Source organism: Megalopta genalis, chromosome 10 (genome assembly GCF_051020955.1).
Source record: "Megalopta genalis isolate 19385.01 chromosome 10, iyMegGena1_principal, whole genome shotgun sequence".
In the NCBI taxonomy this organism is placed as follows: domain Eukaryota; kingdom Metazoa; phylum Arthropoda; class Insecta; order Hymenoptera; family Halictidae; genus Megalopta; species Megalopta genalis.
The window spans coordinates 9780699-9796772 of NC_135022.1; the positions used below are offsets into that span (position 1 = coordinate 9780699).

The 16074-nt window shown below is 40.5% G+C and overlaps 6 protein-coding genes and 1 long non-coding RNA gene across 11 annotated transcripts in view; 5 read left to right on the plus strand and 2 right to left on the minus strand.

Annotated features, from left to right (window-relative positions):
- The first annotated feature begins 1 nt into the window (after position 1).
- LOC117223337 (deoxyribodipyrimidine photo-lyase) lies at positions 2-4573 on the plus strand. 2 transcript variants are annotated; one of them, XM_033475570.2, is made up of 7 exons: positions 2-68; positions 1763-1879; positions 1953-2079; positions 2153-2481; positions 2566-3116; positions 3185-3426; positions 3510-4573. In XM_033475570.2, the coding sequence occupies exons 2-7, from the start codon at positions 1805-1807 to the stop codon at positions 3674-3676; spliced, it is 1491 nt and encodes a 496-aa protein (XP_033331461.2). In that variant the 5' UTR covers positions 2-68; positions 1763-1804; the 3' UTR covers positions 3677-4573. The 2 variants fall into 2 exon arrangements, with proteins under 2 accessions (XP_033331461.2, XP_076381119.1); XM_076525004.1 differs by lacking the exon at positions 2-68 and having other exon boundaries at positions 1333-1879.
- Positions 3688-16074, minus strand: part of LOC117223333 (uncharacterized) — a 60735-nt gene continuing 48348 nt past the window's right edge. For all 3 annotated transcript variants that reach the window (XM_033475561.2, XM_033475560.2, XM_033475559.2), the window contains exons 7-10: positions 11913-12118; positions 10753-10952; positions 4225-4469; positions 3688-4149 (exon numbers count right to left, since the gene is read on the minus strand). In XM_033475561.2, coding sequence (XP_033331452.2) covers positions 3835-4149; positions 4225-4469; positions 10753-10952; positions 11913-12118 — 966 coding nt within the window. In that variant the 3' untranslated portion in view covers positions 3688-3834. The remainder of the gene's footprint in view (positions 4150-4224; positions 4470-10752; positions 10953-11912; positions 12119-16074) is intronic.
- Positions 4657-6061, plus strand: kune (claudin). Its single transcript, XM_033475590.2, has 2 exons — positions 4657-4949; positions 5031-6061. The coding sequence occupies exons 1-2, from the start codon at positions 4814-4816 to the stop codon at positions 5531-5533; spliced, it is 639 nt and encodes a 212-aa protein (XP_033331481.1). The 5' UTR covers positions 4657-4813; the 3' UTR covers positions 5534-6061.
- sinu (claudin family member sinuous) lies at positions 6942-9006 on the plus strand. The gene is made up of 2 exons (XM_033475589.2): positions 6942-7933; positions 8006-9006. Exons 1-2 carry the CDS (start codon positions 7657-7659, stop codon positions 8392-8394), a joined length of 666 nt encoding a protein of 221 aa, XP_033331480.1. The 5' UTR covers positions 6942-7656; the 3' UTR covers positions 8395-9006.
- LOC117223356 (uncharacterized) lies at positions 8536-10114 on the minus strand. The gene is made up of 2 exons (XR_004490909.2): positions 9974-10114; positions 8536-9883 (listed from the first exon to the last, which is right to left on the minus strand). It is a non-coding gene; the product is annotated as an uncharacterized LOC117223356 (long non-coding RNA).
- Positions 9182-10656, plus strand: pck (Claudin superfamily protein pickel). Its single transcript, XM_033475586.2, has 4 exons — positions 9182-9324; positions 9412-9478; positions 9560-9897; positions 9981-10656. Exons 1-4 carry the CDS (start codon positions 9288-9290, stop codon positions 10241-10243), a joined length of 705 nt encoding a protein of 234 aa, XP_033331477.2. The 5' UTR covers positions 9182-9287; the 3' UTR covers positions 10244-10656.
- LOC117223336 (uncharacterized) overlaps positions 12498-16074 on the plus strand; it is a 48696-nt gene continuing 45119 nt past the window's right edge. For both annotated transcript variants that reach the window (XR_004490908.2, XM_033475569.2), the window contains exon 1: positions 12498-14899. The gene's annotated coding sequence lies outside the window, so the exon portion shown is untranslated. The remainder of the gene's footprint in view (positions 14900-16074) is intronic.

Genomic DNA, 16074 nt, shown 5'->3' on the forward strand with positions numbered 1-16074 from the left:
TCTACGTTGTGTGAGTGCGTGTCACCGCTGTTTACTCCGAACTGAATGGCTGGTCGGTTTTGCAGATTGTACGTTCGTGTGGTCGGGTCTCTCTGACCCTTAAGAAATTACATTACGATCCGATGTTTTTTTTTTTAATACGTTATTTTATTTCCTACCTGGTCAAACGCAACATTCGTATTTCGAAGAACATGTTAATGGCAACGATTAACGATCCAAAGAAGTTATCGTATCTACGAAATGGATGCACAAATGCCTCATTAAATAAGTGGTCCGAATCTTGAATTGCACTTCACGTTTAACTTGAACAATTACGCATTTTTCATCATTGGTAACCGAATTATTGTAAATCAATTATAATTTTGTTGACTATTAAGTTCGAAGAAACTATAAAAGCATTGCAATAAATTGTCATATCATTTATCTACTTGCCAGTAATAAAAACGTACATATGTATGTAAGTGTATAGAACGATAATTAGGTTAAATTGTTATTGTTACTTTGATGTTATTACGTGTTAATATTACCATGAAAAGAGGCAGATACGTTGTTTTAATAACTTATTGCTGATTGTAATTTCAAATAAAATTTACATAACCTTCATCGTACAAAGTGATGATATCTTTTGTCATGTTTATCGAAGCGATGCATAGAGAAAAAAAATCAGAAAATGTTCCTTTAATTTGCGATCTATTTAAGTTAAATTGTAATCTTTGTTAACAAGATCTTGTGGTATCTTGAGCATACCTTTGTATGTTATCTTGTTTAACATTACTATCTTATATACAGATTTAATGTTTGCACAACATATGTAACTGAAAATATTACCACAATTAATTCTGTTCCTGTTTCATCGAAGTGTTATGGAACAAAACAAGCTTGGACGATTAATTTACACTTTATATAGAATTTCTGACATTAATCTTTTTATAAAAATTATATCAATAGGCAGATTCGTGGAAATGACCAGTGAGAAAATTTTGTGACAATTTAAACGCGTAGTGACCGATTTTAAATCCTGCATCGACCGTGTTCGAATGGACAGTTTACAAGCATACTTATTCACTACATTGACAATACATATTACAAAGTAATCTATCCCACTTTAGAATCCCAACAACTTTCGTGTCACATTTTGATGAGCAATGACATAATTTGTTACTCGTTCATAAGGTTCTGCTCCAATGATTGTTAATGTTATGCCTTAACAATTGTTATTTACCATGTTTTCAATTAATATTTGATCTTTTTTTCATCAGTATGTAATAATAAAAGTAATAAAAAAATAGAAGTACGTTGCGCCATCCATATAGAGATGTTGGGAGTAACCGTTAATTAATTTTGCAATATGCTCACAAGATAGCACCACCGTTCTGTTTTTTTTCGACAGAATCTCATTGGGATCGAACATGGCCATGGAATTGAGTAGATTCCAGTAGATTCTTTGATAATTAATTTCTACAAATTTCTATAAACAATATTATAGATAAGAAATAGATGAAGAAATAGAAATGCTTTATATGTTGTTCGATATAATTTTTTTATTGGTTAGTGTACATATTGAATAGACTAAGTAATCCTAGATCATACATTCTAGGATCTTTTTTATTACTCATATTGCGTAATATGATTCACGATTTACAAATTGCAAGTTGCGCCATTTAGGTTTAAAAAAAAGTTGTACCAAAACTGTATAGAACGAATCGTTAATGCTTATCACACAGATTAATATAATCTGTTTTCATGCTCAAATAAAATACAGACAATGGGAGATGATATGTTAATTCCTAATTTATCATAAAACATGGATGAATCGAGCGCGCCAAAGCGAAAAAGGTCATCCGACCTGGCAAACAAATTTATGAAGGATAGAAGAAATGTATAATCAGTTTCTCATTATATGTAAATTATTACAGTTTCGCTTTTGTTTAATGTTTGAAATTTTTTTTTAGACGGCTGAATCCATTAGCACATTTCATTTCAGCAAAAAGCGTGTTCGAAGGTTGAGCAAATTCAATGATATTAAAGATGATTGTAAAGGGATTTTGTACTGGATGTTTCGTGACATTAGAGTACAAGGTACTTTCCAGTGTGAATAATATTGTACACAGGTATACTTTTAATTGTTATAAATGGTTTCTTATCTTTTAAGATAATTGGGCTGTACTCTTTGCCCAAAGGACTGCTTTAAAAAATAATCTACCTCTTCACATATGTTTCTGTTTAATGACAAACTTTTTGGAAGTTTCAATGCGACATTACAAATTTTTATTACAAGGATTAGAACAAGTTGAAGGAGAATGTGAAACATTAAATATAAATTTCCATCTTCTGCATGGAGAGCCAAGTGATAGTATCGTTAAATTTGTAGAAACATATAAGATGGGTGCTGTAATCGCAGATTTCTGTCCATTGAAATTACCTATGTCATGGATTGATAATGTACAAAATAAATTACCAGAAGATATACCATTTTGTCAAGTAAGAAAAATTAGTTCTTATATCAATCTTTTCACTAGTTAAATATTAAAACAAAGTTGTTCGTTAATTCATTTGTTTTTTAAGGTAGATGCACACAATATTGTGCCCTGTTGGGAAGCTTCCCAAAAGCAGGAGTTTGCAGCTGAAACAATTAGGAATAAAATTAATACGAAATTGAATGAATTTTTAACGGAATTTCCACCTGTTGTAAAACATTTGTATTTAACGGATGAAAAATTTGAAAAAAATAATTGGAAAATTGCTTTGGATGGTCTAGAAATAGAGAGAACGGTAGATGAAATTGCATGGGCAAAACCAGGATATGAAAATGGTATTAAAGAACTAGAAAGTTTTTTAGAAAATCGTTTAGAAAAGTATGCAGCTGAACGTAACGATCCTTTGTCGAACGTTATTAGTAATTTATCTCCTTGGTTTCATTTTGGCATGATATCCGTACAGCGCTGTATTTTGGAAATACAGAAATATAAAAAATTGTATCCAAAGTCAGTTGAATCTTTTATGGAAGAAGCTATTATTCGTCGGGAACTTAGCGATAATTTTTGTCTCTATAACAAAAATTACAATGTTATTGAAGGCGCTAATGCATGGGCAATAGAAACGTTAAATAAACATCGGTAGCCATCTTTATTTACTTCATTATAAATCGTTATTATATTTCAGTATTGATATGTTTTATATATAGGAAAGATAAAAGGAAATATATCTATTCTTTACACGACTTGGAAAACTCTAAGACTCATGATGATTTATGGAATGCTTGTCAAAATCAATTGGTAAGGACAGGAAAAATGCATGGATTTTTGCGAATGTATTGGGCAAAGAAAATATTAGAATGGACCAAATCACCAGAAGATGCTTTAGAATGGGCTAATCATTTAAATAATAAATATAGTATAGATGGTTGTGACCCTAATGGCTATGTAGGTGAGTAAATATGGTCACATCATATTTATGGTATTATTTCTTTAATTTAATATTGTAATCTGACTATGTATTTGTATTTAAAGGATGTGCATGGTCCATATGCGGCATTCATGATCATGGTTGGCCAGAGAGAGAGATATTTGGCAAAATAAGATATATGAATTATGAAGGATGCAAACGAAAATTCAGGGTTAAAGAATTTATTTCTCTGTGGGGGAAAAAGAAAACTGATGCGAATGTATCCAAATAATTAAGAGACAATTCAGAGTCAAACATTCAGAAATGTATTTATACTTAGTAGAAGAATAGATTAGACAGTAGATGCGAGTTTGATTCTAAAATCTTATTGAAGTTGTTCGCTCTGTTCGAAGAGAGAAGAAATATTTTTATGCTATCAAGATATGTTAGTTACGTTTTTTTTAATAATTTGGCATCACTGGACAGCAATGAAAGTGAAGCAGGAACTGCGTCTAACGATGTCAACGAAAGCGCAGCAGCCTTTAAAGTAAAAGAAAGACAATCGGTCTCGATCATATTTTTATGAATTCCATAAATCATTCCTGCCGTAAGACAATCGCCACAGCCGCTTACGCTGAATTTTTCATTTGAATCTTCGACAGTATACGATAATGGCGGATACAAACGTGAAGTAATTGCAGTATTCGCTACCAGTTTACCTTCTTTATCGTAAAACGGATCATTTCCCAAAGCTTTACGAACAACCTGCAACAAACGAAATTACACGTTAGACGAGCTGTTAGAAACTGTAGATTAAGTTTCTTGCATTCAATGATTTACCAATACTCCTTGCGATCCCAATGTACTTATAACTACTGGAACAATTTCAGCTACGTGTTCCGCTATTGCCTTTACTTCTTCTAAATCCATAGACGACTTTTCTTTGGGCACTGATATCCCCAGGCATTTTGCAATTGCCTTTAATTCATTTCTGTTTGGAGATATGACGTGAAGAACATTTTGCCACTGTGATTCTGTTTCAAATATTTTTGTTGCTTTCTTCACGTCTGTAGGCTCGTACCAAACTGCAAAAAATGTTTTTATAGCGTAAAGTAATGTATATAATTGTAAACGAAATTTGTAACAAATATGTAACACAAAACGTTTTAAATAAACCGTTCAAAAAATTCGTTACGATTTCTACCACACGGTGCGCTGGGGAAAACAGTAAACATCTTTCATTAGAACGGCTCTCTGTAGGCACTCTGTTTTATGGAGAAAATGTATAGGATATTACTGTGTATGCATACACACTTGAGCACATCTCTGCATAACCACACGATACAGTTGTCAGAAGTAAAAAATCATTGCCGTCTGTTAATAAACAAAGTAACAAAATTCATTGTTGTATTAAGAAACGAATGGTATAATGGGCAAATCTCGTAATGAAAAAGCTGCTGCGATATGCACAGCAGTAGCATTTGTTTCAATAGTGATTGCATTTACCACACCCAATTGGCTTGAAACTGACGGCAAATTGGAAAATCCAAAGTTTATTAAAATTGGTAATTTAATTTTTACCATTCTTGTCATAAGCTATCGAAAATGTATTTATCTGATTATAATTTATTATCTTTTTTACTTAGGTTTATGGCAAGTATGTTTCCAAGGATTTGAACATCCCCATCATTTGTACGACACAAAATTTTATGGCTGTTGGTGGGTGTTTGAAGAAGAGTACTATATAATTCATGATATTCTTCTACCACCCTTTTTTGTGGCAACACAGTTTTTCTTCACGTTGTGTCTAACTTTATTATTGATAGGAAGTTTTCTAACAACATTGTATGCATGTTGTTCACGCCATCACCACAAATATCAGTTGCTATTATGGACAATTGGTGGGAATTTATTGTTCGGTGGAATATGCGGTATCATATCTGTTATTATATTTGGTGCTCGCGGGGATGGGAGAGATTGGATGCCCAACTGGGAACATAACGAGATCAGTTGGTCTTATGCATTTGCTGTGATTGGCAGTTTTATCTTGGTTCTTGCTGGTATCCTATTCTTAATCGAGGGGCGTAGACACAGGAAGAAACAAGAGAGAATTCTGGATGAAGAACAGAAGACACATACAACCATCTAATTGCAGTCTTCGCGGAATAAAAACATGAATCTCTCCTAAATTATTTAAAGCAATGGAGAAAAACACAACTCCGTTGTTTTCAGACACAGTTTATGTGATATCATTTCTAGTAAGCTCAGTGCAAATTTTATAGAGACTATTATATATTTTTACATTCATACTCATTATGTTGATAAGTATTATGTCCACTGCATGCAAATGTCCATGTTGCCTTATGTAGTATGCAGTAATTATATCAATATTAGGTCAGTCCGAAGTTGAAAAAGATATTTTGTATATTCTTATAACTTATAACACAAGTAAATTATGCATTTATTACTTGCTTTTGTAGAATAACGCTACAAATCCGTCCATAGAAATAAGGAATCTTATGCAAAGAGAGTAAGAGTCTGTAAATAGTAATAATATTAAACATATAATTGAAACCATAGTATGGTCTAAATCCAAATAAATATTGTATATTTGTTGTAACCTTTTATATCAGAAAAGTGTATAAGAAGTTGAAACAATAAAATAATTTGTTTTAAATTTTCTATTTCAACATCCTTTTCGTAGCGTGATACGATCCCACCGTAATTTTGAAATCGATAGCATTTCTCGAGAAAAATAATTAAGCAAGGGATAGAATACGGTCAAGCTGTGACCTATTTTACTATCGGGGAAATAATTCAACGTGAGTTACGACTAAGATTGCGTGCACGAAGATCGACGTCAGGTGTAAGTCGTTGACCCAGTTTAGCTCCTATTTTAATCGTTCACCCGGTAAACATTTTTTTTCACACCTATTGACAGTTATCAACTCTGTTAGTATGGTCAAGCGGAATTTACATAAAAACATTTTATCTTCCATATGTACCACGAGCCATGGGCCACATATTTCATACTTTATTGTATAAGTACGCGAATCTAAGAATTTTCAAGGACATCTCAACATAGAGAAATAATACTCTGGTTATAAGTGGTGGTTGTTATAAAGCGAAATAATATGTGTATTACATACTACTGCATACTGTATGCGCGTAATGTAAGTCGCGAGTTTTTAAATTTATAAGCACTATCATCGTTATCCTTGGGTAAAATACTAGACAACATAGGAACACGTTTTAGTGTTATTTACTTGATTGTACAACCGAACTGAAGCGTCTTTTTCAGTCTAAACGAAGATAGACATTTCTTTAGAATAGATTCGAAAGGGATACTTGGAGAAAAAAGATTGCAATAAGTATAAATAAATAAATACCATCGAAAAGATTGCATACATACGTACATACAAAACGCAAATAGAAAACTAAAAGTAAATCATAGTTTTATCGTTATATATGTGTACTTTTTATTTCTCTAATAACACGCGGGAAAATGAAGCGTCACCTACTTATGAACGAAGTCATACGAATTGTATCTGAATGAATCACGAGCAGAACAGCAGTAAAAGTGACGCGCATTCCAAGAAACTTGAATATAGTTCTAGTGATGGGTATAGGTCAACTAGCGATTCTCTAAAAAGAAAAACATTTTTATGTGGAGCACTGAAAATACTTTTATATAAATGAAACGTCGATAATTTAATGAAAGTTTAAGCGAATGTTCTTATTGTACACGGGACAGCGTTTTCCATTTTGGGTTAACGTTTTGCCATTAAAAATGAGTCGAGCCTTTCAAATTCAAAATTCGAAAACTATACAAGATTACATCCCAGCTTAATTAAATACATAAGCACCAATTAAATACACTATGCACCAGTAAATACTACCTTGTATTGCTGTGGCTACATTAAGTAATTAGTTGACTGTAAATATATTGTTTTTGTTATGTATTTATCATTCGTATGAAAGACTAAACGCAATACATATTGTTTAAAAATATGTACATGTAGGTACAACGTACATTCTTGATAGATTGAGAACCGTTTGTTGGTAGTTTGTGGTGCTCGTGGGATACCAACGGTTTTACAAGGTTAGGTTAGATGCTATGCTACACGGCCACCACACAGCATAACGTGTTTGGGTGTGGTTAATACCGTGGGATCTTTACTGGATCGGTGGATCCGAAGCGTTCGTTTGTCGTACGCTCTACGACTGTATTTCGCTTCGTGATCTCTACCGTTCGAAGAACGATTTTTCGCGATGAAGAAGAGAAGCTTCTCCGGCAATATCGGTGTCGGAGTATACATTGTTGCCTTCATCTGCGTTTGTGTCGCGTTTGGTACACCAGCATGGTTAGTGAGCGATTATCGGATTACTGGTGCGAAACTCGACAAATTGGGTCTTTGGACCCATTGTTTTCGATCTCTGCCGAATCCCCAGGAAATGGACGCACCTAGGCGCTTCTTCGTCGGTTGTCGATGGGTCTATGATCCTTTCACTGCAGGATACTCTGAAATTCTTGGCTTCTTACTGCCGCGTAAGTTTCCTTTTAATTTTATCTCGTCGTTATCATTTTTCTGAACTTATATGATGTTTATTTTGGTTACAGCATTCATGATAGCAACACAGTTTTTCTTTACTGTGTGCTTCCTGTTGAGTTTGATATCATTGGTGTTGATATTATTGTTTACCTTGTGTTGCGATCCTGAGCAAAAAAGATATGTACAACTTATTTTTGTCATTGGATATCTATTGCTGGTTGGTGGTATAAGCGGCGGACTAGCTGTGATTATATTCGCCTGTCTTGGAAACACAGATGGTTGGATGCCTGGGCATGCTAACAATTTCTTTGGCTGGTCCTTCATAATGGCAGCTGTGGGTAGTGTACTGACTATAATAGCAGGTGTGCTTTTCCTTGTTGAAGCAACAGTACAGCGTAAGAAGAGGGAATACTTGAAAGAATCTCAAACAAGATTTGAGCTGAACTCTCGTACATGAGTAAGGAATATTTCTTGTAAAAGACTTGCACAACACTTTAGTACCAAAATATTGTAATATTACTCCGTCCATACGAGCATGTTTCTGGTAATAGAATTATATAGAAGTTAAGGTAGAATTGCTGCTACTATAAGTACAAAGTATGATATGACATAAGATTTGTATTTTTGTATGATGTTTTATACATACAGGATATGTAGAAGCGTATTTTACAAAGAAGTATACTCGTTTTGTTAATGTTTTTTTCTTGTTGTACATTAACATTTCCAAAAGTTAATAGTGCAGTGAAAAAAAGTGAAGAGTGCTTTTCTTTGTACACCAAATGCTTTAAAAGAATGAGAATAGTCTCGATTATAATTGATAGAAAGTATTCTATTTTTTTCTCATTTTTTATAGATAGCATAAGTTGTTGAATTCTGCAGTATTTTATAAAGTAAACGTTCACTGCCATCGGTGAATTTATATGTAATAAATTTGCAACGAGATCCGTCCTTAGGTACAGAATTATAATAACGTTGTTATTTCCATGTAATCGAAATGGAGCAATTCAAAATTTTTTTGTATCATATTTTTACTTCAATAAATTACTTGATAATTACATGTACAGACATACTTCTGTTTTACATTTTACTGTCCTCGACCGTGCATTCCGATCCGATTTTGAATTCGAAGGAAAACTATTCCAAAGCCGCTATATTATGAGATTGTACTGGTACCGTACATAGAAACGTACAGGCAGCCGCTTTACCGACGTCAATTAACTTTTACAGTTGGTAACAATGGCAATGCCGAGAGGTGTGGCAAGTTTAGAAGGGCCTTAGTGTTTTCGCAATTATAAACAAACAGTTTTAGTAGTTCTTATATTTTCTGTCATCGAACTCGAAGAATCGACAATGTCTGTCGACAAACAGGAATATCACCGCGCATCGAGTAAGCAATATTAAATAAATTCATAGTCATTTTGCTTAAAAAAGAAACATCCCTAACCTCTATCAACTGTTGATTATGTTATTTCAGATGCGGTAGTATTTGGTGGACTAATCACGTATATCGCTGGTCTATTGTTGGTAATGGCATTTACAAGGTAATCGTTTTTTTAAATAGACATGATTTATGTATCAAGTATCTTGCGTAATTAGCGTCTACTTAACCAACTTGCTTCCAGTCCTTATTGGATCGAATCCTATCAAGAAACATTTAGTAGTTTCAAGCATATGGGATTGTGGGAATATTGTTTCAAAGAATTTCGATATCCATACTATCAATTTGACAAACAGTTTGACGGATGCCACCACATATTCTCACAGGAATATTATGTAATTCGTGAGTGGCTACTACCAGGGTGGCTATTGGTAGTGCAAACGCTTGTTACTATTGCCCTGTTACTTTCGTTCGCGGCACAGGCTATGATTGCGTTAACGTTAGTGCGTTGGCCGTTGAAATTTGTACTGAATAACGAATGGCTTCTCTCCTCTGCTGCCTTCTTGTGCTGTGGAGGAGCAGGTAAATATCATATCTTGGATGAAACCTAATGTTTAGCTTGTTAGAAATACGAAGCTAACGTATCCTTGAATCTTACTTTACAGGCACTCTATTGTTCTTAGCGGTATCAATATTCGGAGGACAATGCTGGCGCAGGGATTGGTTAATGTACCCGAATTTTAACCACTTGTCTTGGTCGTACGCGTTAGCGGTCATTTCGTTCATGTTTCATTTGTTGGCTGCATTGTTCTTATACTTGGATGCAAAAGCTGGTTACAGGCTGCGTAAAGAATCTCGTAATTTGGTGATGCAGATGCAGCCTAATCCACAGTCGCACCAAGGATTGCAAAGAAGCGGATATATATAATCGAATCTCCCAATCGTAGGGTCCTAATCATAAAGTATGCGGGTTCTGCACAGCTTAAGCGAACGAAAATTCCACGTCTGCTTTCGGAGTTACTTTTTTTACATGACATCGACGTGCAATCGAGGTTACGCACGTGTATTTTACTATTTAAATCCGTCCATTTTTAAGAGATTTATGTAGCTAGATGAAGAAGATTGTTTATATATATATACTTATATATTATAATTTTGTATGTAAATGTAATTAGAAAAGAAAAATGTTTAGCGTAACAGTGTTACAGAGATAAACGAATTTCTATTTCTGCAAAGCCATTGCGGGTATCTCTGTAACCCGTTGATTATTCTGCAGAGTGATAATGTTTAAGCATTTGAAACATTTATAAATCTGTTGATATTAAAATCATAAACATCGAATTGTTTATAGATACGAGCAATTGTTGATACGAGCAAATGATCAACGAGAATAATATTCAAATAAGCAAATGAAAAAAAGATATTCTTATCACTGACCTGGAATTTTTGAGTGGGCGGCTAGATCCAGAATATATTTAATCGTGTTCAGGGGTAGATTACCGTCGAGAATGATGTAGCTAGCATTTTCCACGTGTGCCCGATGTTTTTTCACCATGTCGGGAGTGATGCTCGCAAAGATGTCCATTTCACCGATTCCGAAGTGGCACTCGCCCTTGCCGTCGACTATCACGGTACACCTTGAATTGGAAAATCGACTCCTTGTGGATAATTGGTTTTTTACAGTATTGCGCGCGTTAGCTTGTTCGGAAAGAAAGCATTGTACGCGAAGATCGTCCGGGGAACGGCAAGAGTATCGTTAAAGAAAATCGGTGGCAACTTGTTGTAGTAACAAACGGTTATTCCGTTTTGCTCGGTACCATCCGCAACCAGAGCTTAATAGCCAATAGCCGTTAACGCTAATAATGAGTTTTTATTGTCGCCAAGCTTAGTATCGCGTAAGAGTTTTTTCTTTGGTAGCTTAAGTCACAGATGAACCTTGAATCCCCAGAGAAGAACCCCGACTGCCCTCTTTTTAATCTCTAATGGTTTATTCGCGGTTCTTCGTGGGGTTTTATCGTCGATGCTACTCAAGGGTAGCAAGAGTAGATATAACCCGTGTCCTTTGTGAAACAGAGTTGGAAGCAGGGATCTCAAGCTCGCGTACGACGACGATTAACGCGGATTTCGAGTCTGAAAAATTAGTGAATATTCTTCAGACGTTCTAAAGTAGAGGTGAACAGCGTTTTTCTTAAAAATATCACTGTTATGTAGTAAAAAAAATCCGGGAAGTTCACGCTTCGTGACTTGTTCAATAATTCGAACGCGGCTCGAGTCCGTCCCGATCTTCTGTCAAAGCCTCGTGCTGCGGACTCTCTCGCGGACTCTCTCTCTCTCTCTCTCTCTCTGTCTCTCTCTCTCTCTCTCTCTCTCTCTCTCTCTCTCTCTCGCAGCGTCACCTCTGATTGGCCAGTGTTTTTCGTTAATAACTCGTAAACAAAGCCGCAGATTGCATTTTCGCAAAGGAAAAAGTTACTTCAAATCACCTCAGCTAGCCCTCATTTTCGGCTGTTAAAATAATTGTGGAACACCCTGTATACATTGGCCGAAAACCAACGCGTCGTGAACGAAACATTTGCTACAAGAGAAGGTGCGCATACTTAGCCGTAGTCATGTTCGACAGTTGCTCGATGGTTCTGCCCCCGTCGCCCAGACTTTTAATTATAGCTTTCCCAGGCTGATCGTTGCCAACGACGGATATTAACCGGGTGGCGTCCAGACCAAGGTAGATCAAGGCGTTGGCGATATTTCGACCGACCCCGCCGCAACTTTCATGGCTTCCACCGGCATGCGTTCTACCGTCGCTCTGGAAAAAAAAAGAAAATACGTCGATTATTGATCCGGGATATGGAAAAGATGCGCTGCTTTAATCGCGCGCGCGAACAACACCGACGTCTTTCCGATCGATCGATCGCCGTTGTCGTCGACGACCGTTCACGCGAAATGCTGAGCGATTATCGATCGACAACTTCATTCGAATGTCTCTCTCTCTCTCTCTCTCTCTCTCTCTCTCTCTCTCTCTCTCTCGCGAGAAAGGAAAGATATCTTTAGGATTTTTCCTCGCGGTTCGACATGCAGATCGTGAACGAGAAACTTTTTAAATTGCGCGCGAGAGACTGCCAGTTATTTTTAAGATAATAATCGATCCGTCTTCCACCCCCCCCTCTCTCTCTCTCTCTTTGCCACTAGGTTTTCTTTTTTACACCAATGGCGGTATACAGTTGTATCGATACCAGTTATTTCCGTTGTATAACGCCGTCTATTTAAACCCTAAGGTTTTCGATTATTTTAGACCGTGGAGAGGAATTATAAAATCGTGGCTGCGGTCGTTCCCGACTACATATGTATATCCGTAACACGTGCCGACTCGAGGACATCACGTTCGTAGGATTAATTTCCCACCCCGGACCACCCCCCGTTTCAGCCGTCCGCCCCTTCCGTCCTCCTGCGGCCCCGGTACGCCCCCGTTCATCCGTTGTTCAACGCCGAGAATAAGTATACGGGAAAAGTGTGAATTTTTCAAGCGGCGAGTTGTTCTGCCGCACTTTCACGCCCTCGCATCTCGCTCGGTTCCAACGGCAACGATTCAATTACGGAGACAAGCATTTCTCCGAAGGTGCTCGCACAGTAATTGAGCAGAAGGCTGGCACTCGGCTCGTGGGAGGAGAGCGACCCCTTTATCGCGCAAGCTCCCTTTCTTCCCTTCCGCGTTTCTCGCTTTTCCATTTTCCTTCTCAAGCTACTTTCTCTACGGCCAATCTTACGCCGTATCTCTTCTCCATAATTATTCTCGTTGCCCTGCTCGCGCCTCCCCGCGTCCGCGACGGTGCTTTACCTACCGGCACGTTCGACCATCCTCGCACCCTCTTCGAACGCCTCTGCGATTTGAAACAGTTTGCGCGTTTGCTTCCCTCTCGGACAAAGCACTTTCGTTTGTTCTCTCGGGCAATGATCTTATCTCGCCGACGCAGAGCGCGACGCTTCCTAAAACCGAGCCCCGGGAACCTCGAGTTTCGTGGCTTTTCCGAAAGGTGAGTTTCATCCCCTCTCGAATCTCTCGACCGCGCGCGCCTTCCACGAGCTTCGCCGTCGCTAACCGCCATGAACAAAGCTTCCTCGCTCGTTCTACTCCATCGCGTACAACTTTCTCTTTCCGTATTCTGCTCGATACTCTCTTCCTTCTCGCGATACGATTCCTCCATCCCCGTCCGCGCGTCGCCTTCGACCCTGCTCGAGCCTCTAGGCACGTTTCGTCTCTCTTCGGAGCAACTTGTCTCTCTCTCTCCCCCTTTCCCATCCCGATCCAACAAGCTTCCGTAATTCGCTGCGTCCATCCTCCCGGCCGTCCTCTCGCCCAACCCCGCCCCCGCTCCCGACACGCTCTCCCGCTCGCTTCCTCTTTCGATCTGCTGGCCGAGCTCTCTCCTTTCCCCCCTTCCTGCTCGCACTCTCGGATCTCCCGAGTTGTTTCCTCCCTTGCTCCCCCACTCCCTCGTCGGTGGGTCTCTTTCGCGCGCGAACCACCCCGGACTTGGAAGCGTCCCCTGGTTCGCGAGCTTCCGCCACGTTGTTCAGTCGTCTCCGTCCCGCGTTCATCCCTTCCAGCCGCGATCTTCTTGCGAGTAGTGCTCGTTCTCCCCCCACCTCTCTCTCTCTCTCGCGCGCGCGGATAGAGTGTTCCAACCTCTGCGCTCCAACCCCCAATCCCCGCGGGTCGAAGCTCATTCTCCCTCTCTCTCCCTCTCGCCCCGTCTTTATCCGGAGTGTTGGTGGTGCGCGACGGTGCCCGGTGGTCGCGCTGTCTGTCGCCGACACTGTGCAAGCGCGCGACTCAGTCCGGTTGCCTACCTCGGGCGCTGTTGACAGCCAGACCGCGCGCGCGCGCGCCCCACGCCAACCCCTTTTTCCCCGTTTTCCCGATGCCAGCCGCGTTACCACACGGTTCTTCTCCACAGTGCTAGCGCGAGAGAGGCTCGGGGCAAGAGAGAGCGCCATCCGAACGCGAAGCAGTCGGCTGATCGGGTAGCGCGCGTAACCAACCGGCCGTCGAGCATCGGCGGCGAGTATCGGTTGACGAGGGTGGTGGTGTGTGCTGCCTGTCGGCAGCGTAGGAGAATCGCTTCGGGTCGGGATCGTGCCGCTGTGCGTGGTGTTTCTCCGTTTCGCGGTGTTACGGGTGTTGTCGCGGCCAGCCGAGAGACCGGAGCCCCGCCAAGGCCGCTCCTCCTCGAGCGCAATCATGACGAACGAGCGTGGAACGATCGAGCCCGCGAGATCATGCTGGTGAACGGGCCTGCCGCGCGAACCCGGGCTAAACGGCGAAGAAAACAAACGAGCTGGCATGAACGGCCAGGAGAACAGTCCTCCCGACGACGCTCGCGGCAATGGACATAGACGGGACCTGGCCACCACCACCGCCGCCGCCGCCACGATCGCGATCCTGCCTCTAGGATCGTTCGAGATCCTACGATCCTCCGGACTATTAGCTGCGCTGGTTCCCGCTCCCGACACTTGTGCTCCCCGTGATAATGTGCGTGCCCGATTGACGGTGTGCCGAGATCTCGGAAGAGTCCGCGTCGCCTGAAAGGTTAGTACAGCCGAGCCACCGGATGTGTCCTCGACGCACCATCGACGCGTCCCCATCGAGGTCCCAAACGAGGTCCCATCGAGAGACGGCCTCGTCTCGGATGCCATGGGACGATTGTGTGTGTGCGTGCGTGTGTGTGTCACGTGCGCGAAGACCAGCCACATCGACGACACGCTGTTTATTGAAATATTATTTTTCTTGTATCCGAGATGGTGGAAGGCTGACCAGGGAAGGGGAGAGATCATTCGCTAGATTTCTCTCTTTCTTGAGAGGGTAGTTGAGAGCGTGTTCGTTTTGATCGACGTGCTCCCGATCATTTCGATTCCTCCGGAGAGGCTGTGCGTCGCCGTGATCTCCGATCAGTTCGGATAGATTCAGGAAATGCCCGGTTCTCGCCGGAAAAGAAAGACGCGGTGGCGACAGACCTAATCGCGTCGAGACCCTAGGCTCCAGCCAGCAAATATCGGCTAGCCCCGAGGTCGAAGGCTGTCGAGGCGGGGCTGTGACAGTGCTGGTAAGCCAGCGAGCCACCAAGACGGTCGAATAAATTCACGGGATGAGAAACGGGGCTGAAGGAAAGCGACAATAAATTCGTTCGGGAAGGTCGGGAGGAGGATTGCATAACGTCCACCTCTCCCGCCGCCCTGTGCCACCCTCCCACCCTTCCACCCTCGTTCTCTCGCTCCCTCTCCCTCTCTCTATCTCTCCCTTTCTCTCTCTCTCTCATCCTCTCTTTCTCTCTCTTCCTCTTCCTCTCCGTCTCTCCGTCGCTCTATCGCTCCACGGTTCGTCTCCCGCTTCCCCTCCGCCGTCGGCCAGTATCGCTTGAAACGGTAACAAACATTCGCGCCGATAGCTAATTAAAAGCATTGAAGGAGCACCGCGAGTCGCGGTTCATTTTTTCCTGAAACCCTCGGTGAGAAAACCAACCATACGCGACGCGATCTTTTCGCGGTGCAATGGTTGTGCATGTAATGTAAAGAGTGCAATGTGTAATCTCGATTTCGCGTCTAAAATCGAGTCGAATCACCGAGAATCATTTCTGCACTTCGGCTCGCGTTGTTCATCCTCGTAACTTCTTGACTCGCGACACGCGTTTATTCGCAGTGCTCTCCGTTGCTTTCCAGAATTTAGACAGCGAACATAAATGCGTGTTACACGGGACGCGTGTCTCG